The 24,620-nt window shown below is 47.6% G+C and overlaps 2 protein-coding genes across 4 annotated transcripts; both read right to left on the minus strand.

Moving 5' to 3' along the window:
• Positions 1–1,566: 1,566 nt before the first annotated feature.
• On the minus strand, positions 1,567–3,760 carry LOC115173738 (mediator of RNA polymerase II transcription subunit 1-like). Of its 2 annotated transcripts, XM_029732093.1 has the most exons (5): positions 3,651–3,760; positions 3,497–3,555; positions 3,259–3,408; positions 1,824–2,950; positions 1,567–1,640 (listed from the first exon to the last, which is right to left on the minus strand). In XM_029732093.1, exons 3-4 carry the CDS (start codon positions 3,385–3,387, stop codon positions 1,979–1,981), a joined length of 1,101 nt encoding a protein of 366 aa, XP_029587953.1. In that variant the 5' UTR covers positions 3,388–3,408; positions 3,497–3,555; positions 3,651–3,760; the 3' UTR covers positions 1,567–1,640; positions 1,824–1,978. The 2 variants fall into 2 exon arrangements, with proteins under 2 accessions (XP_029587953.1, XP_029587952.1); XM_029732092.1 differs by having other exon boundaries at positions 1,824–3,408.
• Positions 3,761–18,575: 14,815 nt separating this feature from the next.
• Positions 18,576–20,782, minus strand: LOC115173739 (mediator of RNA polymerase II transcription subunit 1-like). Of its 2 annotated transcripts, XM_029732095.1 has the most exons (5): positions 20,673–20,782; positions 20,519–20,577; positions 20,281–20,430; positions 18,833–19,972; positions 18,576–18,649 (listed from the first exon to the last, which is right to left on the minus strand). In XM_029732095.1, the coding sequence occupies exons 3-4, from the start codon at positions 20,407–20,409 to the stop codon at positions 19,001–19,003; spliced, it is 1,101 nt and encodes a 366-aa protein (XP_029587955.1). In that variant the 5' UTR covers positions 20,410–20,430; positions 20,519–20,577; positions 20,673–20,782; the 3' UTR covers positions 18,576–18,649; positions 18,833–19,000. The 2 variants fall into 2 exon arrangements, with proteins under 2 accessions (XP_029587955.1, XP_029587954.1); XM_029732094.1 differs by having other exon boundaries at positions 18,833–20,430.
• Between the last annotated feature and the right edge of the window lie 3,838 nt (positions 20,783–24,620).

A 24,620-nucleotide genomic window follows, 5' to 3' on the forward strand; every position in this document is an offset into this window, starting at 1 on the left:
TTAGTCATACACCTCAGTGTAAAAGACAAATGTGTCAACAATATTTTAACATCTAAAACCCAAGGGAACATTCTGAATCTTTACTCCATGGCTAACTAGTCAGACACGGGATCAAACAGTATTCGATATTTTTCAAATACTTTCAGCGTTTGCTTGATCCTGTCTGGAATGCCAGATGGGCAGGATACAGGTTTGTTCTTCTGGGAATATGTGATTGGTTCCACTGTGCCAGGCACACTCAACCAAGCACAGCAGAAGACATGGATTGATTTGTAATACTATCTGAACCCAGGCTGGTTAGCAGTGCCATGTGTCTGATAAGACGTGAGGGTGAAAGTGGGACATTGTGACAGATATCCTCATCATGGATAAGGGGCATGATGGCACACACTGGCTGCTCCTGCTCACATGCTTCCAGCAGGGGACAGTAATGATCCCCATCAATCAGATTGACACCTGCCAGACTGGTGGGGGAGAGCTAGAGAGAAGTGTCCTACGTGGCTCCATATGGAGCATACCTGGTGATGTTTGATTCAGATTGGTCAAGCAGGCACAAACAAGGTTTGCAAGGTGAAATTCCATGTGCGACAAGTCAACGGGGCCCGAGGTAAAAAACCCCACATACAAATACTCCAATGACAATGCTGCTATTCCTGTTGTCCCAGTAGTTTCCTTTCTGACAGTCATATTCCTAGATGTATATTGGTCATGCTAACATAAGATATGAGGCAAGATGAACAGCTCATTTTGAAACATGGAGTTGAGCTCAGTAACAGGAATGTTTGGCCTGATCACCAACAAGACTGCCTATAGGGAGGTCAGAGAACTGGCAGAGTGGTGCCAGAACAACCTCCCTCAATGTGAGCAAGACTAAGGAGCTGATTGTGGACTACAGGAAAAAGTGTGCCGAACAGGCCCCCGTTAACATTGATGGGCCTGTAGTGGAGCGGGTCGAGAGTTGAGTTCCTTGGTGTCCAATCAAGTCTCATGGTCCAAACATACCCAGAGAGTCACGAAGAGGGCACAAAAACCTTTTCCCCCCTCAGGAGACTGACAAGATTTGGCATAGGTCCCCAGAAGGTTCTACAGCTGCACCCTGATCGGTTGCAGTTTAAGTGCCAGGCCTAGGAACAAAAAGCTGAATGGCGCCCCAAGCCTGCTGAACAATTTTTTTAAATTGAACTGCACTGTTGGTTAAGGGCCTGCAAGTAAACATTTCATGGTAAAGTCGACACTCAGCGCATGTGACAAATAGTTTGTCGTCATTTTCTGGATGATCAGACAATGGAAATCTTATTTTTGGGGGAGGGGGGTGTTATTGAAGTACTTCACAATCAGAACTTTCAGGAGGGTTTTAGTGAGATAGAAAGCGAGTGCATTAGAGCCACCATTAATATTAATGGCATCAAGCACAAAACTCTGCTTCAGGCTCATTGACTGCAGAGGTCCAGTGATCCTGTCAAATGCCAGAGAACTTCTACTGGAACAATCAACCTGATTACCACACTGACATTCCTTTGAAGGCATTCAAAACATTTGTCTGCAAACACTAAAGAAAAACAAGACTAAAATGTTTAAGTCAATTTTATTTAAAACAATTGAAGGAGAGAAGTCCTGACAACACTTCCAGGTCACAGCACCTAGAAGACAAGATTAGTAACAAGCATACATGAAAGCAAAGACAGGTCCCAAGGCGGCATATATACAGGTAGCCAAATTCTGATCTTTTGCCTAAGAGCCAATCAGCAAAAAGATCAATAAACTGCCTGTGTAAACCTACACAGCCCAAGTGGCATAACAATACAGAGAAACCGAAATCTCACCTCAACTGGTGGCTACAGATGTTCTGGACTCCCCTAAAGCTCTGGACTCAGACATAGGTAGTGCTGGGGCCTTTCTGCTTGGCAGATAGTGTGGTTTGGCTGTGGCTTGCCGACACTTGAAGAGCTGGGTTGAGTTGCTAGGGGAGGCACTACACCTACCGAGTAGGGTCTTTGAGCCGGTAGATTGGAGATCCGCCGTACAATTCTGGGATGCTGTGGATGCTGGTCTGGGCAAAGCATTGAGGGGTGGTTGAGATGGCACTGCTGGTCCTGCTCTGGGTAGGGCCATAGCTGCTAGACAAGAGGATCTGGGTGGGACTTCTGGCAGAGCTAGTGTTGGACTTCACTTCATTGAACATATAGCTGGGCTGATAGCGTTGACTGGGGGCAGGTTTAGAGCCACTTGACTTCTGGGCTGTGGCAGGAGCATTCTGGATGAATGTTGAACTGAAGAGGCTGGAGACTGGCCCACTACTGGCAGCATAGCTGGGCTGGTAGCTCCCCCAATGAGCAGACATTTGGCCGTACTTCCTTTGGGCAGGTTTAGCAAGGAGATTCTGGCTGTATGTTGAACCCCTTCCACCCTGGTTAGAGGTAAACAGGCTTTGGCTTGGTGTTGCACCAGGGTCAGAGCCAGGCTTGAAGGCTCCATAGGAGTTTCCACTAGCTGTAGAGCTAGGGCGAAAAAGACTGGAGCGAGAGGCCAGGCTGGAAGTGGGCATGCCGCGACTTGCTCCATCTAGTCTCTGGCCAGAGGTTTGGGCATATTGATTGGAAGTTGAAACACTTCTACTGGCAGAGCTGCTCTGGTATTGCATAACATCTTGGGAGAAGCTAGGCTTGTAGCTTTTTGCTGCACTCCCACCTTGAGTAGAACCAAAACTCAGAGGACCTGGTCTAAATGAAGAACCACTTGAGGGAACTTGACGGTCAGGAGTGGAAATTGACTGGGCAGAGATTTCTATTGGTCCCTTGGAAGCCAGGGTAGAGAAGCTGCTCCCTTGCTTCAGGTCCTGGACATAGCGGGTGAGGGTAGCAGCTTGACCATAGAGGCTGGGGGCTCCTCTACTCTGAGTCTGGACAAGGCCTTGGTTGGGTTGTCTGGAGGTGGAGAACTTCAATCCACTCTGGGTAGAGCCATAGTTTGGAGTAGATGGTTTCAGGTTAGAGGCAGTTCTACTGTGGACATTAAACATACCATATGGATTCTGGACTAAACCAGAGCTGCTGGAGTGAGGCTGTACTGGATGAAGAGTGTAGGGCTGAATTCTCTTTGCCTCCCAACTTGAAACTGGCCTTACTGCACTGGGGTCAGAGACACTTTGACTATAGGTTCTGCTGGCCTTGGTTTGATGCATGTTGTGGATGGCAGAGGCTCCACTGGCTATAGAACCAGAGAGGCTAATGTCAGTATTCTTGGCACGGGTCCTCTTACCCTTTGTCTGGGCAGAGGTAAAGCTGCTGGGGATAGAGCCACGAGAGGCTGGTCTGAATTGATCCTGGGGATAGCTGCCACCTGTTTGCCTCTGCTCAACTTCCATTCTGGAAGAGCCAGAAAACCCATAGCCTCTTACTCTCTGGGCATCTAAACAGAACAAAGGGAAGTTATAGATTCAGTGACAAACTTGAAGGTTGGTCTGACAAAAGTGACAATGTTGGTGTTCATGCCTTACCACGTGGAGCCCATGTAAAACTTGAGTGTTCTGCAAACAATGAGCAAAGGAACACAATCCTGTCAAGAAAAGACATGGCCATTACACATCAACATTGCAAATACAAGCAGCAACCTTGCAGTAGACCTGAAACACACTGTTCAAAGAATCTTACCCCAAATTAATTCCAAAAGCCATATCAAAGCCTTAAACCACCAACAGCCCAGCCAAAGCACTACTCCACAATTAGTGGCTCAATGCCTTACTGCCTTGTTTAGTTGACATACCAGCTTGGTGTGTATTTATTGCCTGAACCTGCAGTTGCCATCCAATCACTGGCTTATTGATTGAGCATTCTCAGCTGTATGTCTTTGTGGAGGGACAGATTTTAAAACAACCAAGGTGAGGAGAGAGGACGCGAAGAGTTAAGGAAAGACTTTTGAAATTCACACAAAGAGGGCTAACGGTATGACATCACAACGACATGCAGCTGAACATGATCAATCAATCAAACAGTGATGACGACTGGCTGTTCAGGCTAGAAATATACACTCAGCTGATATATCAACAACTCAAGGCAGTAAGGCTGCGTTTACACAGGCAGCACAATTCTGATCTTGTTTTCACTAATTAGACTTTTGACAAATCAGATCTGCTCTGAAAAAGAGCTGATTTGAAAAGATCTGATTTGATTGGTCAAAAGACAAATTAGTAGAAAAAAGATCTGAATTGGTCTGCCTGTGTAAACACAGCCTAAGTTAGCCAGCTGGCAGCTATTGCGTTGTCTAGTCTGTGGGTTCTGTAGTACTTCATTTAAGCATAGCTTTTGGAATACATTTTGGTTACAATGTTTGGGAAAAAAGTTTTTCATACCTACTGAAAAGTTGCTGCTTGTGAAATATGTTGTGTAATTTCTCTCTTGGCTTTTACGTGATTTAACTTGTACAATTTATTCTCTTGACAGGATTTGTTTGTTTTGTTCATTGTTTGCAGCTTGTGTAAGCTATGTGTGTCAAATCAAATCAAATCAAAATTCAAATCAAATTTTATTGGTCACATACACATGGTTAGCAGATGTTAATGCGAGTGTAGCGAAATGCTTGTGCTTCTAGTTCCGACTATGCAGTAAAATCTAACAAGTAATATAACAAATTCAACTACCTTATACAAAAACAACTACCTTATACACACAAATACACACAAATGTAAAGGGATGAATAAGAATATGTACATATAAAAATATGGATGAGCGATGGCGTGCGGCATAGGCAAGATGCAGTAGATGGTGTAGAATACAGTATATACATATGAGATGAGTAATGTAGGATATGTAAACATTATTAAAGCGGTGTTATTTAAAGTGACTAGTGATACCTTTATTAAGTCAGTTTATTTAAGTGGCCAGAGATTTGAGTCTGTATGTTGGCGGCAGCCTCTCTATGTTAGTGATAGCTGTTTAACAGTCTGATGGCCTTGAGATTGAAGCTGTTTTTCAGCCTCTCGGTCCCAGCTTTATTGCACCTGTACTGACCTCGCCTTCTGGATGATAACGGGGTGAACAGGCAGTGGCTCGGGTGGTTGTTGTCCTTGATGATCTTTTTGGCCTTCCTGTGACATTGGGTGCCGTAGGTGTCCTGGAGGGCAGGTAGTTTGCCCCCGGTAATGCGTTGTGCAGACCGCACTACCCTCTGGAGAGCCTTGCGGTTGAGGGCGGTGTAATTTCCGTACCAGGCGGTGATACAGCCCGACAGGATGCTCTCGATTGTGCACCTGTAAAAGTTTGTGAGTGTTTTAGATGACAAGCCAAATTTTTCAGCCTCCTGAGTTTGAAGAGGCGCTGTTGCACCTTCATCTCCACGCTGTCTGTGTAGGTGGACCATTTCAGTTTGTCCGTGATGTGTACGCCGAGGAACTTAAAACGTTCCACCTTCTCCACTACTGTCCCGTCGATGTGGATGGGGGGTGCTCCCTCTGCTGTTTTCTGAAGTCCACGGTCATCTTCTTTGTTTTGACGTTGAGTGAGAGGTTATTTTCCTGACACCACACTCCGAGGGCCCTCACCTCCTCCCTGTAGGCTGTCTCGTCGTTGTTGGTAACCAGGCCTACCACTGTAGTGTCGTCTGCAAACTTGATGATTGAGTTCGAAGTGTGCATGGCCACGCAGTCATGGGTGAACAGGGAGTACAGGAGAGGGCTGAGAACGCACCCTTCTGGGGCCCCAGTGTTGAGGATCAGCGGGGTGGAGATGTTGTTTCCTACTTTCACCACCTGGGCGCGGCCCGTCAGAAAGTCCAGGACACAGTTGCACAGGGCGCGGCCAAGACCCAGGGTCTCGAGCTTGATGACGAGTTTGGAGGGTACTATGGTGTTAAATGCTGAGCTGTAGTCAATGAACAACATACTTACATAGGTATTCCTCTTGTCCAGATGGGATAGGGCAGTGTGCAGTGTAATGGCGATTTCATCGTCAGTGGACCTATTGGGGCGGTAAGCAAATTGGAGTGGGTCTAAGGTATCAGGTAGGGTGGAGGTGATATGATCCTTGACTAGTCTCTCAAAGCACTTCGTGATGACAGAAGTGAGTGCTTCGGGGCGATAGTCATTTCATTCAGTTACCTTAGCTCTTGGGAACAGGAACAATGGTGGCCATCTTGAAGGATGTGAAGACAACAGACTGGAATAGGGATTGGTTGAATATGTCCGTAATCACACCAGCCAGCTGGTTTGCGCATGCTCTGAGGACGCAGCTAGGGATGCCGTCTGGGCCGTTAGCCTTGCGAGGGTTAACATGTTTAAATGTTTTTCTCACGTTGGCCACGGAGAAGGAGAGCCCACAGGCTTTGGTAACGGGCTGTGTCAGCTGTAATGTCCTCAAAGCGAGCAAAGAAGTTGTTTAAATTGTCTGGGAGCAAGACGTTGGTGTCTACGACGGGGCTGGTTTTCTTTTTGTAATCCGTGATTGACTGTAGACCCTGCCACATACGTCTCGCGTTTGAGCCATTGAACTGCAACTCTACTTTGTCTCTATACTGACGCTTTGCTTGTTTGATAGCCTTGCGGAGGGAATAGCTGCACTGTTTGTATTCGGTCGTGTTTCCGGTCGCCTTGCCATGATTAAAAGCAGTGGTTCGCGCTTTTAGTTTTGCTCGAATGCAGCCATCAATCCACGGTTTCTGGTTAGGGAAGGTTTTAATGGTCACAGAGGGTATGACATCTCCGATTCACTTGCTAATAAACTCGCTCACCGAGTCAGCGTATACATCAATGTTATTGTCTAAGGCTATCCAGAACATATCCCAATCCACGTGATCGAAGCAATCTTGAAGCGTGGAATCCGATTGGTCAGACCAGCGTTGAATTGGCCTGAGTATAGGCGTTTCCTGTTTTATTTTCTGTCTATAGGCTGGGAGCAACAAAATGGAGTCATGTTCAAATATGGTCAGAAAAGGATATGAGTTCCTGTATGTTGTTGTGGTTACACCATGAGTCGTTAATCATAAGGCATACACCTCCGCCCTTCTTCTTACCAGACAGATGTTTGTTTCTTTCGGCGCGATGCATGAAGAAACCGGGTGGCTGTACCGACTCTGACAACATATCCTGAGTGAGCCATGTTTCCGTGAAACACAGAATGTTACAATCTCTGATGTCTCTCTGGAAGGCAACTCGTGCCCTAATTTCGTCCACCTTGTAATCTAGAGATTGGACCTTGGCGAGTAATATGCTCGGAAGCGGTGGATGGTGTGCTTGCCTTCTGAGTCGGACCAGTAGGCCGCTCCGTCTACCTCTCCTGCGGCGACCGCGTGGTTTTGGGTCGGCTTCTGGGATAAGATCCCATGTCCAGGGTGGAGGTCCGAACAAAGGATCTGCTTCGGGAAAGAGGTATTCCTGGTCGTAATGATGGTAAGTTGACATCGCTTTTATATCCAATAGTTCTTCCCGACTGTATGTAATAACACTTGAGATTTTCTGGGCTAACAATGTCAGAAATAATACATAAAAAAAACAAATAACTGCATAGTTTTCTAAGGACCTGAAGCGAGGCGACCATCTCTGTCGGCGCCATCTTGGTATTGTGCTCCTTAAGGTAAGGAAAAGACAACCTACAGACATTGTTCAAATTGCATCTGTAATGATTAACTTCTGTTTTATTTCCTAGAGAAAGAGGTTACAGGTATTCTGGCTCTTCCAGAATGGAAGTTGAGCAGGGACCACCAAGTGGCAGCTAACCACAGGATCAACTCAGACCAGCCTCTAGTACTGCTGGTTCAGGTCAGAGTAAAGCTACCCACAGAGTGACTGGACCCAACAACCAGAGACTGTCCCTCAAAGGCTCTACACCAAGCTCTATCCAGCCAGCCCCAAGGGGCTCTGGATCTTCCCTCAGCAGCTGCTTCACTTCAGCCCAGACAAGGGGTATGAGGACTCGCTCCAAGAATAGCTATCGTAGCCTCTCTGGCTCTATAGCCAGTGGAACCTCTCTCAGACAGAACAAGCATCACACCATGGCCAGCATAACCTCTGGTCAAAGTGTAACCATCCCCACTGCAGTGAAGCCAGTTTCAAGTTGGGAGACAAAGAGAATCCAGCCCAACACCTTTTGTCCAGTACAGCCTCAATCTAGCTAGAATCCCTGAACTGTGGCACAAAGTGGAAGCTACAAGTCCAGAGGTGACACCCCCATATAAAACCACTAGGCTCTGTTAGGTTTCAAGGTATTTTCTTCTGTAGAGCTGCCTCTGTCTATAGTAATATGAAACCCTCTACTGGTGTATCTATTCCTAACAGCTATGGCTCTACTCCGAGTGGAACAAGATTTTCTACCTCCAGCCAACCCAACTAAGGCCTTGTCCAGACTCAGAATAGAGGAGCCACCAGCCGCATCTGCTACCCACACCCCCTCCCTCGCCCACTATGGCCAGAACCTCACCCGCTATGGCCATCTATCCTGGTTTCAAGTGGACCAATGGAAGTTTCTGTCTGGAAGGCTTACACCTCTAACCGCCTAGTGGTCAGGCCGTCTAGTGGTCAAAGTCCTTTGGGTTTTGGTTCCACTGAAGTTGGGGAGTGCAACTAAAGGCAACAGCCCAGCTTCTCCCAAAACGTCAAGCCATACCAGAGGAGCCATGCCTGTCACGTCCTTACCAGTATAAGGGGTTATTTGTTATTTTAATTTGGTCAGGACGTGGCAGGGGTGTGTTTGTTTTGTGTTGTTGGGGGTTTTGGGTTGTGTTCTATGTTTTGTATTTCTATGTTCTATTTTCTAGTTTTTCTATTTCTATGTTAGGTTTATTGTTTTGACCTTCAATTGGAGGCAGCTGTTCCTCATTGCCTCTAATTGAAGGTCCTATTTAGTAGGGGTGTTTTTCATGGGGTTTTGTGGGTAGTTGTTCTTTGTATAGCATAGTAGCCTTACAGGATTGTTTCGTCGTTGTTTTGTATACGTGTTTATTTTTGTTTTCCTTCTTCAATAAAAAGAAGATGAGTATACATATTCCCGCTGCATTTTGCTCCAATCCCTACGACACCCGTGACAGAACTTCCCACCACCAATGGACCAAGCAGCGGAGGAAGGAGCAGCAGCAGAGCTTTAAGGAGTTTTGGACTTGGGAGCAGATACTAGTGGGAGAAGGACCATGGAGGAAGGCTGGAGAGGACAGAGAACGCTATGCTGGGACACGGCTAGCAAGGAAGCCCAAGAGGCACCCCAATATTTTTTTGGGGGGGGCACACGGGATGTTTGGCTGGGCCAAGGGTGAGCCTAAGCCAACACCCCGTGCTTATTATTGGGAGCGTGTGGAGTGGAGAGCGCCGGTGTATGCGGAAGTGTGCACGATCTCGCCCATGTGCACGCACAGTCCGACGCAAGCAATCCCAGCCCCTCGCAAGTGCCGTGCTACAGTGGGCATCCAGCCTGGAACGAGGATGCCTGCGCAGCACATCTGGCCACCAGTGCGCCTCCTAGGCCCAGGCTACCCTACGCCTGCTCTACGCACGGCAGCCATCAGGCCTCTGCACAGCCCAGTTCGCCCTGTGCTAGCACTCCGCTCGTGCAGGGCTACTATTACCATCCAGCCAGGACGGGTTGTGCAGGAGGTGCACTCCAGACCTATAGTGCCTACTCATGGCCCGGTGTATCCAGTTCCTGCTCCTCGCACTAGCCCTGAGGTGCGTGTCTCTAGTGTGGCACCTCCAAAGCCAGCACCACGCACCAGGCCTCCAGTGCGTCAGCCCAGTCTAGTACGTCCTGTTCCCGCTCCTCGCACTAGCCTTGGGGTGCGTGTCTCCAGTCTGGTACCTCCAGTACCAGCCCCACGCACCAGGCCTCCAGTGCGTCAGCCCAGTCCAGCTCGTCCTGCTCCTGCTCCTCGCCCTAGCCCTGTGGTGAGTTGCCCAAGTCTGGCACCTCCTAAGCCAGCCCCAGAGTGTCCGGCAACAGTGCCCCGTCCAGAGTGTCCGGCAACAGTGCCCCGTCCAGAGTGTCCGGCAACAGTGCCCCGTCCAGAGTGTCCGGCAACAGTGCCCCGTCCAGAGTGTCCAGCAACAGTGCCCCGTCCAGAGCTTCCGGCGATAGTGCCCCGTCTAGAGATCGCCCACAGTCCGGAGCCAGCAGAGACGGCCCACAGTCCAGAGCCAGGGAGAGACGGCCCACAGTCCGGAACCGACAGAGACGGCCCACAGTCTGGAACCGACAGAGACGGCCCACAGTCCGGAACCGACAGAGACGGCCCACAGTCCGGAACCAACAGACGCAGCCCACAGTCCGGAACCGACAGAGACAGCATACAGTCCGGTACCGACAGAGACGGCCTACAGTCCGGAATTGACAGAGTCGCCCTCCAATCCGGAACCGGCGCAGCCAGATTCGCCCTCCAGTCCGGAACCGGCGCAGCCAGAGTCGCCCTCCAGTCCGGAACCGGCGCAGCCAGAGTCGCCCTCCAGTCCGGAACCGGCGCAGCCAGAGTCGCCCTCCAGTCCGAAGCTCCCAGAGTCGCCTTCCAGTCCGAAGCTCCCAGAGTCGCCCTCCAGTCCGAAGCTCCCAGAGTCGCCCTCCAGTCCGGAGCTCCCAGAGTCGCCTTCCAGTCCGGAGCTTCCAGAGTCGCGCATCAGCTCGAGGTCTCCAGCGACGCGCATCAGCTCGAGGTCTCCAGCGACACGCATCAGCCCGAGGTCTCCAGCGACGCGCATCAGCCCGAGGTCTCCAGCGACGCGCATCAGCCCGAGGTCTCCAGCGACGCGCATCAGCCCGAGGTCTCCAGTGACGCGCATCAGCCCGAGGTCTCCAGTGACGCGCATCAGCCCGAGGTCTCCAGCGACGCGCATCAGCCCGAGGTCTTCAGCGATGCGCCATAGCCCAGAGACTTCGGGAGGGGTAAAATATATTAAGCATTTAGCGGGGCTTGACAGGTTAGGGTGGGTGTAAGGCCGGAGCCTGAGCCACCTCCATAGTAGGAGGTTGGGGAGGGGGGGTTGTAGCATAAGAACCGTCGGTGACGGTGGCCACCCTCCCTTCACTCCCTTTAGTGTTTATTTTTGTGTGAGTTGCTTCCGGGGTCTGCACCTGGGGGGGGGGGGGGGGGTACTGTCACATTCTGACCAGTATAAGGGGTTATTTGTTATTGTAGTTTGGTCAGGACGTGGCAGGGGTGTGTTTGTTTTGTGTTGTCGGGGTTCTTGGGTTGTGTTCTGTGTTTTGTATTTCTATGTCTAGTTTATTGTTTTGTCCTTCAAATGGAGGCAGCTGTTCCTCGTTGCCTCTAATTGAAGGTCCTATTTAGTAGGGGTGTTTTTCATGGGGTTTTTGTGGGTATAGTTGTTCTTTGTATAGCCTAGTAGCCTTACAGGACAGTTTCATCGTTGTTTTGTATACGTGTTTATTTTTGTTTTCCATCTACAATAAAAAAGTAGATGAGTATACATATTCCCGCTGCGTTTTGGTCCAATCCCTACGACACCCGTGACAATGCCTTTTCCAGTAGAAGTGGTTCAACCTCCAGTCAATACTCCCAAACCTCTGGCCAGAAAATAGATGGAGCATTCACCTCAAGTAGCGGCATCCCCACTTCCAGCATGTATCCAGTCTCTTTAGCCCAAGCTATACACGTAGTGGAAACTCCTATGGAGCCTACAAGCCTGGCTCTCTCTTGGGTCAACGCCAAACCCTGTTTACCTCTAACCAGGGTGGAAGTGGTTCAACCTATAGACAGAATGTCCTTGCCAGAAGCCAAGCAAGTGCTACACCTGCACAAAAAACTGTCTGCTCAGAGGGGGAGCTACCAGCCCAGCTATACTGCCAGTCTCCAGCCTCTTCCATTTTGCCCAGGCTGCCAGTGTTTCAACCTAAATACAGAAAGCCCCTGCCACCGTCCAGAAGTCAAGTGGCTTTTAAACCTGCCCCCAAGCTTGGCCTGTGCTGTTATCAGCCCAGCTATACTCCCAATGCAGTGAAGTCCAACCCTAGGTCTGCCAGAGGCCCTACCCAAAGCCTCTCCTCTAGAAGCTATGACCTTACCCAGAGTGGGACTAGCAGTTGCACCTCCACCACCCCTCAACGCTTCGCCCTGGCCACCATCCACAACATCTCAGAATACTACGGTGGAGCTTGTGTCCGTCGCCTCCAAGATTAAGTAGTGCCTCCTCCCCTAGCAACTCCAACCTACTCCTGAGCTTTAGTATGGGAACCCAGGGGTTGAGGTAAGATATCACAAAGCATCTTTGGGTGTTAGAAAAGCTTTATAAATCTTATTTTCAGTAAGCACTTCAGATGTTTTTTGTGACTTGTTACTAATCTACATATGTCTTCTTGGTGACACTCAACCGTTGTAGTTGAATCAATTTAAATGTTTAATGAATTTGTCTATTTTAGGCATTTTCTGTCTTTCACATTCATTCAAACTCGTACATGTGGGAATTGTGACATGTACCCTAGCCCCCCGACACATGAACTACTGCAGCATAAATACTGAAGGCTGAGACAGGAGGGGTCAGGAGACATTGTGGCCCAATCCGATGAAACCCCCGGACAGGGCCAAACAGGCAGGATATAACCCCACCCACTTTGCCAAAGCACAGCCCCCACACCACTGGAGGGATATCTCCAACCACCAACTTACCATCCTGAGACAAGGCCGAGTATAGCCCACAAAGATCTCCGCCACGGCACAACCCAAGGGGGGGGGGGGCAACCCAGACAGGAAGACCACGTCAGTGACTCAACCCACTCAAGTGACGCACCCATCCCAGGGACGGCATGGAAGAACACCAGTAAGCCAGTGACTCAGCCCCTGTAATAGGGTTAGAGGCAGAGAATCCCAGTGGAGAGAGGGGAACCAGCCAGGCAGAGACAGCAAGGGCGGTTCGTTGCTCCAGCCTTTCCATTCACCTTCACACCCCTGGACCAGACTTCACTTAATCATAGGACCTATTGAAGAGATGAGTCGTCAGTAAAGACTTAAAGGTTGAGACTGAGTCTGCGTCTCTCACATGGGTAGGCAGACCATTCCTAAAAAAATGGAGCTCTATAGAAGAAAGCCCTGCCTCCAGCTGTTTGCTTAGAAATTCTAGGGACAATTACGAGGCCCGCGTCTTGTGACCGTAGCGTATGTGTAGGTATGTACGGCAGGACCAAATCGGAAAGATATGTAGGAGCAAGCCCATGTAATGCTTTGTAGGTTAGCATGAAAACCTTGAAATCAGCCCTTGCCTTAACAGGAAGCCAGTGTAGGGAGGCTAGCACTGGAGTAATATGATCAAATTTGTTGGTTCTAGTCAGGATTCTAGCAGCCGTATTTAGCACTAACTGCAGTTTATTTAGTGCTTTATCGGGTAGCCGGAAAGTAGAGCATTGCAGTTGTCCAACCTAGAAGTAACAAAAGCATGGATACATTTTTCTGCATCATTTTTGGACAGAAAGTTTCAGATTTTTGCAATGTTACGTAGATGGAAAAAGGTTGTCCTTGAAACAGTCTTGATATGTTCTCAAAAGAGAGATCAGGGTCCAGAGTAACGCCGAGGTCCTTCACAGTTTTATTTGAGACGACTGTACAACCATCCAGATTAATTGTCAGATACAACAGAAGATCTCTTTGTTTCTTAGGACCTAGAACAAGCATCTCTGTTTTGTCCGAGTTTAAAAGTAGAAAGTTTGCAGCCATCCACTTCCTTATGTCTGAAACACAGGCTTCTAGCAAGGGCAATTTTGGGGCTTCACCATGTTTCATTGAAATGTACAGCTGTGTGTCATCCGCATAGCAGTGAAATCTAACATTATGTTTTCAAACGACATCCCCAAGAGGTAAAATATGTAGTGAAAACAATAGTGGTCCTAAAACGGAACCTTAAGGAACACCAACATTTACAGTTGATTAGTCAGAGGACAAACCATTCACAGAGACAAACTGATATCTTTCCGACAGATAAGATCTAAACCAGGCCAGAACTTCTCCATGTAGAACAATTTGGGTTTCCAATCTCTCCAAAAGAATGTGGTGATCGATGGTATCAAAAGCAGCACTAAGATCTAGGAGCACGAGGACAGATGCAGAGCCTCGGTCTGACGTCATTAAAAGGTAATTTTCCACCTTCACAAGTGCAGTCTCACTGTTATGATGGGGTCTAAAACCAGATTGAAGCGTTTCGCATACATTGTTTGTCTTCAGGAAGGCAGTGAGTTGCTGCGCAACAGCTTTTTCAAAAATGTTTGAGAGGAATGGAAGATTCGATATAGGCCGATAGTTTTTTATAATTTCTAGGTCAAGATTTTGCTTTTTCAAGAGAGGCTTTATTACTGCCACTTTTAGTGAGTTTGGTACACATCCGGTGGATAGAGAGCCGTTTATTATAGGAGGGCCAAGCACAGGAAGCAGCTCTTTCAGTAGTTTAGTTGGGATAGGGTCCAGTATGCAGCTTGAAGGTTTAGAGGCCATGATTATTTTCATCATTGTGTCAAGAGATATAGTACTAAAACACTTTAGTGTCTCCCTTGATCCTAGGTCCTGGCAGAGTTGTACAGACTCAGGACAACGGAGCTTTGGAGGAATACGCAGATTTAAAGAGGAGTCCGCAATTTGCTTTCTAATGATCATGATCTTTTCCTCAAAGAAGTTCATGAATTCATTACTGCTGAAGTGAAAGCCATCCTCTCTTGGTGAATGCTGCTTTTTAGTTAGCTTTGCGACAGTATCAAAAAGAAATTTCGGATTGTTCTTATTTTCCTCAATTAAGTTGGAAAAATAGGATGATCGAGCAGCAGTGAGGGCTCTTCGATACTGCACGGTACTGTCTTTCCAAGCTAGTCGGAAGACTTCCAGTTTGGTGTGGCGCCATTTCGGTGTATTTTCTGTATACCAGGGAGCTAGTATCTTATGACAAATGTTTTTAGTTTTTAGGGGTGCAACTGCATCTAGGGTATTGCGCAAGGTTAAATTGAGTTCCTCAGTTAGGTGGTTAACTGATTTTTGTCCTCTGACGTCCTTGGGCAGGCAGAGGGAGTCTGAAAGGGCATCAAGGAATCTTTGGGTTGTCTGAGAATTTATAGCACGACTTTTATGGTCCTTGGTTGGGGTCTGAGCAGATTATTTGATGCAATTGCAAACGTAATAAAATGGTGGTCCGATAGTCCAGGATTATGAGGAAAAACATTAAGATCCACAACATTTATTCCATGGGACAGAACTAGATCCAGAGTATGACTGTGGCGGTGAGTAGGTCCAGAGACATGTTGGACAAAACCCACTGAGTCGATGATGGCTCCGAAATTCTTTTGGAGTGGGTCTGTGGACTTTTCCTTGTGATTATTAAAGTCACCAAAAATTTGAATATTATCTGCGATGATTACAAGGTCCGATAGGAATTCAGGGAACTCAGTGAGGAACGCTGCATATGGCCCAGGAGGCCTGTAAATAGTAGCTATAAAAAGTGATTGAGTAGGCTGCATAGATTTCATGACTAGAAGCTCAAAAGACAAAAATGTCGTTGTTGTTTTTTTTTTGTAAATTGAAATTGCTATCGTAAATGTTAGCAACACCTCCGCCTTTGCGGGATGTGCGGTGGATATGGTCACTAGTGTAACCATGGGGTGAGGCCTCATTTAACACAGTAAATTCATCAGGCTTAAGCCATGTTTCAGTCAGGCCAATCACATCAAGTTTATGATCAGTGATTAGTTCATTGACTATAACTGCCTTTCGAAGTGAGGGATCTAACATTAAGTAGCCCTATTTTGAGATCTGAGGTATCACAATCTCTTTCAATAATGACAGGAATGGAGGAGGTCTTTATTCTAGTGTGATTGCTAAGGCGAACACCGCCATCTTTAATTTTGCCCAACCTAGGTCGAGTAACAGACACAGTCTCAATGGGGATAGCTGAGCTGACTACACTGACTGTGCTAGTGGCAGACTCCACTAAGCTGGCAGGCTGGCTAACAGCCTGCTGCCTGGCCTGCACCCTATTTCATTGTGGAGCTAGAGGAGTTAGAGCTCTGTCTATGTTCGTAGATAAGATGAGAGCACCCCTCCAGCTAGGATGGAGTCCGTCACTCCTCAACAGGCCAGGCTTGGTCCTGTTTGTGGGTGAGTCCCAGAAAGAGGGCCAATTATCTACAAATTCTATCTTTTGGAAGGGGCAGAAAACTGTTTTCAACCAGAGACTGAGTGTCATCCTTGAACCCTTGACCAGGGCCAGCCATTAAGATTAGTGAAAGTAGGGCATACATTGGAGTGCGTATGATGTCCTCTCTCTCCTATGGGTTGAATGTATGGTTGGTCTACCTTGTCTCGCAGATAAACTGTTGTAGGAAGTGCATGGGAAACAAAACCATACCGCATCTGTTTTGTGGGCAATTCTGAATTCAGACAAAGCCAAGCAAAGCCAAAACCAAACAGCAAAGAGGGCTCTTCCAATCATTTTCTATTTTGGCTTTCTAACATGTTTCTAGCATGCCAATAAAGCCCTTTGAATTAAATTGAAAGTGTGTGTGAGAGCGAGAGCGTGAGAGAGAGAGAGAGAGCGTGAGAGAGAGAGAGATGGAAAGAGAGAGCAAGATGTACGTTGTATGCTTCTTATGATGATGAAACATCATGGGTGAAGCAGATTGTTGAATGGCCTGACGAACAGAGAAGAGAGTGTTGTCTCCCATTAGAGAGAACAGAAGAGTCACCTCCATCCTTTGTTGATTAATATAACTCATTTTCAGTACGATTTAAGACACCTTTCTCCTCTTCCTGCAAATCTACCGATCGTTTCTGCTGATGCCAGTGAAAGGAAGACTTTTTGTATTTTTTACATTTCTGTCTTCCGCGTGAACGTTATTTTTGTCTTTATTTTCTTTCTTTAGTATGAATGTTGCCATGCGTTATGGAAAAAGAGAGAAAAGGAAACGGCTCCTAAAAAAATGATGTCTGTGCCTCCACTTCCTCTGGCAGGAAATAGCATCTTTGATTTGAGCCACCACACATGGATGGTCAATGCATGCGAGGTGTTGCTCTCTCTCTCTGTTTATTTTACTGTGACAAACTGGTGTGATCTTCCTGGCTTAGTCATACACCTCAGTGTAAAAGACAAATGTGTCAACAATATTTTAACATCTAAAACCCAAGGGAACATTCTGAATCTTTACTCCATGGCTAACTAGTCAGACACGGGATCAAACAGTATTCGATATTTTTCAAATACTTTCAGCGTTTGCTTGATCCTGTCTGGAATGCCAGATGGGCAGGATACAGGTTTGTACTTCTGGGAATATGTGATTGGTTCCACTGTGCCAGGCACACTCAACCAAGCACAGCAGAAGACATGGATTGATTTGTAATACTATCTGAACCCAGGCTGGTTAGCAGTGCCATGTGTCTGATAAGACGTGAGGGTGAAAGTGGGACATTGTGACAGATATCCTCATCATGGATAAGGGGCATGATGGCACACACTGGCTGCTCCTGCTCACATGCTTCCAGCAGGGGACAGTAATGATCCCCATCAATCAGATTGACACCTGCCAGACTGGTGGGGGAGAGCTAGAGAGAAGTGTCCTACGTGGCTCCATATGGAGCATACCTGGTGATGTTTGATTCAGATTGGTCAAGCAGGCACAAACAAGGTTTGCAAGGTGAAATTCCATGTGCGACAAGTCAACGGGGCCCGAGGTAAAAAACCCCACATACAAATACTCCAATGACAATGCTGCTATTCCTGTTGTCCCAGTAGTTTCCTTTCTGACAGTCATATTCTTAGATGTATATTGGTCATGCTAACATAAGATATGAGGCAAGATGAACAGCTCATTTTGAAACATGGAGTTGAGCTCAGTAACAGGAATGTTTGGCCTGATCACCAACAAGACTGCCTATAGGGAGGTCAGAGAACTGGCAGAGTGGTGCCAGAACAACCTCCCTCAATGTGAGCAAGACTAAGGAGCTGATTGTGGACTACAGGAAAAAGTGTGCCGAACAGGCCCCCGTTAACATTGACGGGCCTGTAGTGGAGCGGGTCGAGAGTTGAGTTCCTTGGTGTCCAATCAAGTCTCATGGTCCAAACATACCCAGAGAGTCACGAAGAGGGCACAAAAACCTTTTCCCCCCTCAGGAGACTGACAAGATTTGGCATAGGTCCCCAGAAGGTTCTACAGCTGCACCCTGATCGGTTGCAGTTTAAGTGCCAGGCCTAGGAACAAAAAGCTCAATGGCGCCCCAAGCCTGCTGAACAATTTTTTTAAATTGAACTGCACTGTTGGTTAAGGGCCTGCAAGTAAACATTTCATGGTAAAGTCGACACTCAGCGCATGTGACAAATAGTTTGTCGTCATTTTCTGGATGATCAGACAATGGAAATCTTATTTTTGGGGGAGGGGGGTGTTATTGAAGTACTTCACAATCAGAACTTTCAGGAGGGTTTTAGTGAGATAGAAAGCGAGTGCATTAGAGCCACCATTAATATTAATGGCATCAAGCACAAAACTCTGCTTCAGGCTCATTGACTGCAGAGGTCCAGTGATCCTGTCAAATGCCAGAGAACTTCTACTGGAACAATCAACCTGATTACCACACTGACATTCCTTTGAAGGCATTCAAAACATTTGTCTGCAAACACTAAAGAAAAACAAGACTAAAATGTTTAAGTCAATTTTATTTAAAACAATTGAAGGAGAGAAGTCCTGACAACACTTCCAGGTCACAGCACCTAGAAGACAAGATTAGTAACAAGCATACATGAAAGCAAAGACAGGTCCCAAGGCGGCATATATACAGGTAGCCAAATTCTGATCTTTTGCCTAAGAGCCAATCAGCAAAAAGATCAATAAACTGCCTGTGTAAACCTACACAGCCCAAGTGGCATAACAATACAGAGAAACCGAAATCTCACCTCAACTGGTGGCTACAGATCCCACTTCGTCATGTTCTGGACTCCCCTAAAGCTCTGGACTCAGACATAGGTAGTGCTGGGGCCTTTCTGCTTGGCAGATAGTGTGGTTTGGCTGTGGCTTGCCGACACTTGAAGAGCTGGGTTGAGTTGCTAGGGGAGGCACTACACCTACCGAGTAGGGTCTTTGAGCCGGTAGATTGGAGATCCGCCGTACAATTCTGGGATGCTGTGGATGCTGGTCTGGGCAAAGCGTTGAGGGGTGGTTGAGATGGCACTGCTGGTCCTGCTCTGGGTAGGGCCATAGCTGCTAGACAAGAGGATCTGGGTGGGACTTCTGGCAGAGCTAGTGTTGGACTTCACTTCATTGAACATATAGCTGGGCTGATAGCGTTGACTGGGGGCAGGTTTAGAGCCACTTGACTTCTGGGCTGTGGCAGGAGCATTCTGGATGAATGTTGAACTGAAGAGGCTGGAGACTGGCCCACTACTGGCAGCATAGCTGGGCTGGTAGCTCCCCCAATGAGCAGACATTTGGCCATACTTCCTTTGGGCAGGTTTAGCAAGGAGATTCTGGCTGTATGTTGAACCCCTTCCACCCTGGTTAGAGGTAAACAGGCTTTGGCTTGGTGTTGCACCAGGGTCAGAGCCAGGCTTGAAGGCTCCATAGGAGTTTCCACTAGCTGTAGAGCTAGGGCGAAAAAGACTGGAGCGAGAGGCCAGGCTGGAAGTGGGCATGCCGCGACTTGCTCCATCTAGTCTCTGGCCAGAGGTTTGGGCATATTGATTGGAAGTTGAAACACTTCTACTGGCAGAGCTGCTCTGGTATTGCATAACATCTTGGGAGAAGCTAGGCTTGTAGCTTTTTGCTGCACTCCCACCTTGAGTAGAACCAAAACTCAGAGGACCTGGTCTAAATGAAGAACCACTTGAGGGAACTTGACGGTCAGGAGTGGAAATTGACTGGGCAGAGATTTCTATTGGTCCCTTGGAAGCCAGGGTAGAGAAGCTGCTCCCTTGCTTCAGGTCCTGGACATAGCGGGTGAGGGTAGCAGCTTGACCATAGAGGCTGGGGGCTCCTCTACTCTGAGTCTGGACAAGGCCTTGGTTGGGTTGTCTGGAGGTGGAGAACTTCAATCCACTCTGGGTAGAGCCATAGTTTGGAGTAGATGGTTTCAGGTTAGAGGCAGTTCTACTGTGGACATTAAACATACCATATGGATTCTGGACTAAACCAGAGCTGCTGGAGTGAGGCTGTACTGGATGAAGAGTGTAGGGCTGAATTCTCTTTGCCTCCCAACTTGAAACTGGCCTTACTGCACTGGGGTCAGAGACACTTTGACTATAGGTTCTGCTGGCCTTGGTTTGATGCATGTTGTGGATGGCAGAGGCTCCACTGGCTATAGAACCAGAGAGGCTAATGTCAGTATTCTTGGCACGGGTCCTCTTACCCTTTGTCTGGGCAGAGGTAAAGCTGCTGGGGATAGAGCCACGAGAGGCTGGTCTGAATTGATCCTGGGGATAGCTGCCACCTGTTTGCCTCTGCTCAACTTCCATTCTGGAAGAGCCAGAAAACCCATAGCCTCTTACTCTCTGGGCATCTAAACAGAACAAAGGGAAGTTATAGATTCAGTGACAAACTTGAAGGTTGGTCTGACAAAAGTGACAATGTTGGTGTTCATGCCTTACCACGTGGAGCCCATGTAAAACTTGAGTGTTCTGCAAACAATGAGCAAAGGAACACAATCCTGTCAAGAAAAGACATGGCCATTACACATCAACATTGCAAATACAAGCAGCAACCTTGCAGTAGACCTGAAACACACTGTTCAAAGAATCTTACCCCAAATTAATTCCAAAAGCCATATCAAAGCCTTAAACCACCAACAGCCCAGCCAAAGCACTACTCCACAATTAGTGGCTCAATGTCTTACTGCCTTGTTTAGTTGACATACCAGCTTGGTGTGTATTTATTGCCTGAACCTGCAGTTGCCATCCAATCACTGGCTTATTGATTGAGCATTCTCAGCTGTATGTCTTTGTGGAGGGACAGATTTTAAAACAACCAAGGTGAGGAGAGAGGACGCGAAGAGTTAAGGAAAGACTTTTGAAATTCACACAAAGAGGGCTAACGGTATGACATCACAACGACATGCAGCTGAACATGATCAATCAATCAAACAGTGATGACGACTGGCTGTTCAGGCTAGAAATATACACTCAGCTGATATATCAACAACTCAAGGCAGTAAGGCTGCGTTTACACAGGCAGCACAATTCTGATCTTGTTTTCACTAATTAGACTTTTGACAAATCAGATCTGCTCTGAAAAAGAGCTGATTTGAAAAGATCTGATTTGATTGGTCAAAAGACAAATTAGTAGAAAAAAGATCTGAATTGGTCTGCCTGTGTAAACACAGCCTAAGTTAGCCAGCTGGCAGCTATTGCGTTGTCTAGTCTGTGGGTTCTGTAGTACTTCATTTAAACATAGCTTTTGGAATACATTTTGGTTACAATGTTTGGGAAAAAAGTTTTTCATACCTACTGAAAAGTTGCTGCTTGTGAAATATGTTGTGTAATTTCTCTCTTGGCTTTTACGTGATTTAACTTGTACAATTTATTCTCTTGACAGGATTTGTTTGTTTTGTTCATTGTTTGCAGCTTGTGTAAGCTATGTGTGTCAAATCAAATCAAATCAAAATTCAAATCAAATTTTATTGGTCACATACACATGGTTAGCAGATGTTAATGCGAGTGTAGCGAAATGCTTGTGCTTCTAGTTCCGACTATGCAGTAAAATCTAACAAGTAATATAACAAATTCAACTACCTTATACAAAAACAACTACCTTATACACACAAATACACACAAATGTAAAGGGATGAATAAGAATATGTACAAATAAAAATATGGATGAGCGATGGCGTGCGGCATAGGCAAGATGCAGTAGATGGTGTAGAATACAGTATATACATATGAGATGAGTAATGTAGGAAATGTAAACATTATTAAAGCGGCGTTATTTAAAGTGACTAGTGATACCTTTATTAAGTCAGTTTATTTAAGTGGCCAGAGATTTGAGTCTGTATGTTGGCGGCAGCCTCTCTATGTTAGTAATAGCTGTTTAACAGTCTGATGGCCTTGAGATTGAAGCTGTTTTTCAGCCTCTCGGTCCCAGCTTTATTGCACCTGTACTGACCTCGCCTTCTGGATGATAGCGGGGTGAACAGGCAGTGGCTCGGGTGGTTGTTGTCCTTGATGATCTTTTTGGCCTTCCTGTGACATCGGGTGCCGTAGGTGTCCTGGAGGGCAGATAGTTTGCCCCCGGTAATGCGTTATGCAGACCGCACTACCATCTGGAGAGCCTTGCGGTTGAGGGCGGTGCAATTGCCGTACCAGGCGGTGATACATCCCGACAGGATGCTCTCGATTGTGCATCTGTAAAAGTTTGTGAGTGTTTTAGATGACAAGCCAAATTTTTCAGTCTCCTGAGTTTGAAGAGGCGCTGTTGCACCTTCATCACCACGCTGTCTGTGTAGGTGGAGCATTTCAGTTTGTCCGTGATGTGTACGCCGAGGAACTTAAAACGTTCCACCTTCTCCACTACTGTCCCGTCGATGTGGATGGGGTTGGTGCTCCCTCTGCTGTTTTCTGAAGTCCACGGTCATCTTCTTTGTTTTGACGTTGAGTGAGAGGTTATTTTCCTGACACCACACTCCGGGGGCCCTCACCTCCTCCCTGTAGGCTGTCTCGTCATTGTTGGTAACCAGGCCTACCACTGTAGTGTCGTCTGCAAACTTGATGATTGAGTTGGAAGTGTGCATGGCCACGCAGTCGTGGGTGAACAGGGAGTACAGGAGAGGGCTGAGAACGCACCCTTCTGGGGCCCCAGTGTGGAGGATCAGCGGGGTGTTGTTTCCTACCTTCACCACCTGGGGGCGGCCCGTCAGAAAGTCCAGGACACAGTTGCATAGGGCGCGGTCGAGTCCCAGGGTCTCGAGCTTAATGACGAGTTTGGAGGGTACTATGGTGTTAAATGCTGAGCTGTAGTCAATGAACAACATACTTACATAGGTATTCGTCTTGTCCAGATGGGATAGGGCAGTGTGCAGTGTAATGGCGATTGCATCGTCAGTGGACCTATTGGGGCGGTAAGCAAATTGGAGTGGTTCTAAGGTATCAGGTAGGGTGGAGGTGATATGATCCTTGACTAGTCTCTCAAAGCACTTCGTGATGACAGAAGTGAGTGCTACGGGGCGATAGTCATTTAATTCAGTTACCTTAGCTCTTGGATTGCGTCCTACCTGACAGGTCGCTCCTACCAGGTGGCGTGGCGAGAATCCATCTCCGCAGCACGTGCTTTCACCACTGGTGTCCCCCAGGGCTCAGTTCTAGGCCCTCTCCTATTCTCGCTATACACCAAGTCACTTGGCTCTGTCATATCCTCACATGGTCTCTCCTATCATTGCTATGCAGACGACACACAACTAATCTTCTCCTTTCCCCCTTCTGATAACCAGGTGGCAAATCACCTCTCTGCATGTCTGGCAGACATATCAGTGTGGATGACGGATCATCATCTCAAGCTGAACCTCGGCTAGACAGACCTGCTCTTCCTCCCGGGGAGGACTGCCTGTTCCATGACCTCGCCATCACGGTTGACAACTCCATTGTGTCCTCTTCCCAGAGTGCTAAGAGCCTTGGCGTGACCCTGGACAACACCCTGTCGTTCTCCGCTAACAGCAAGGCTGTGACCCGATCCTGTAGGTTCATGCTCTACAACATTTGCAGAGTACGACCTTGCCTCACACAGGAAGCGGCGCAGGTCCTAATCCAGGCACTTGTCATCTCCCGTCTGGATTACTGCAACTCGCTGTTGGCGGGGCTCCCTGCCTACGCCAATAAACCCCTACAACTCATCCAGAACGCCGCAGCCCGTCTGGTGTTCAACCTTCCCAAGTTCTCTCACGTCACCCCGCTCCTCCGCACACTCCACTGGCTTCCAGTTGAAGCTCGCATCTGCTACAAGACCATGGTGCTTGCCTACGGAGCTGTGAGGGGAACGGCACCTCCGTACCTTCAGGCTCTGATCAGTCCCTACACCCAAAGAAGGGCACTGCGTTCATCCACCTCTGGCCTGCTGGCCCCCCTACCTCTGCGGAAGCACAGTTCCCGCTCAGCCCAGTCAAAACTGTTCGCTGCTCTGGCACCCCAATGGTGGAAAAGCTCCCTCACGATGCCAGGACAGAGGAGTCAATCACCACCTTCCAGAGACACCTGAAACCCCACCTCTTTAAGGAATACCTGGGATAGGATTAAGTAATCCTTCTAACCCTCCCCCCCCCAAAAAAAAGATATAGATGTACTATTGTAAAGTGGTTGTTCTGCTGGATATCATAGGTGAATGCACCAATTTGTAAGTCGCTCTGGATAAGAGTGTCTGCTAAATGACGTAAATGTAAATGATGTAAATGGGAACAGGAACAATGGTGGCCATCTTGAAGGATGTGAGGACAACAGACTGGGATAGGGATTGGTTGAATATTTCCGTAAACACACCAGCCAGCTGGTTTGCGCATGCTCTGAGGACGCAGCTAGGGATGCGGTCTGGGCCGGCAGCCTTGCGAGGGTTAACGTGTTTAAATGTTTTACTCACTTTGGCCACGGAGAAGGAGAGCCCACAGGCTTTGGTAGCGGGCTGTGTCAGCTGTAATGTCCTCAAAGCGAGCAAAGAAGTTGTTTAAATTGTCTGGGAGCAAGACATTGGTGTCCGCGACGGGGCTGGTTTTCT

This window comes from Salmo trutta, chromosome 34 (genome assembly GCF_901001165.1).
Source record: "Salmo trutta chromosome 34, fSalTru1.1, whole genome shotgun sequence".
NCBI lineage: Eukaryota > Metazoa > Chordata > Actinopteri > Salmoniformes > Salmonidae > Salmo > Salmo trutta.

What these genes read in the sequence shown, in the direction of transcription:
- LOC115173738 (XM_029732092.1), bottom strand. Translation starts at nt 3,673, where the DNA reads ATGGCTTTTGGAATTAATTTGGG. An exon ending in GCTTTTGGAATTAATTTGGG is followed by an intron (nt 3,556 to 3,650) that starts GTAAGATTCTTT and finishes TTTTCTTGACAG; the next exon opens with GATTGTGTTCCTTTGCTCAT. An exon ending in TTTTACATGGGCTCCACGTG is followed by an intron (nt 3,409 to 3,496) that starts GTAAGGCATGAA and finishes TGTTCTGTTTAG; the next exon opens with ATGCCCAGAGAGTAAGAGGC.
- LOC115173739 (XM_029732094.1), bottom strand. Translation starts at nt 20,695, where the DNA reads ATGGCTTTTGGAATTAATTTGGG. An exon ending in GCTTTTGGAATTAATTTGGG is followed by an intron (nt 20,578 to 20,672) that starts GTAAGATTCTTT and finishes TTTTCTTGACAG; the next exon opens with GATTGTGTTCCTTTGCTCAT. An exon ending in TTTTACATGGGCTCCACGTG is followed by an intron (nt 20,431 to 20,518) that starts GTAAGGCATGAA and finishes TGTTCTGTTTAG; the next exon opens with ATGCCCAGAGAGTAAGAGGC.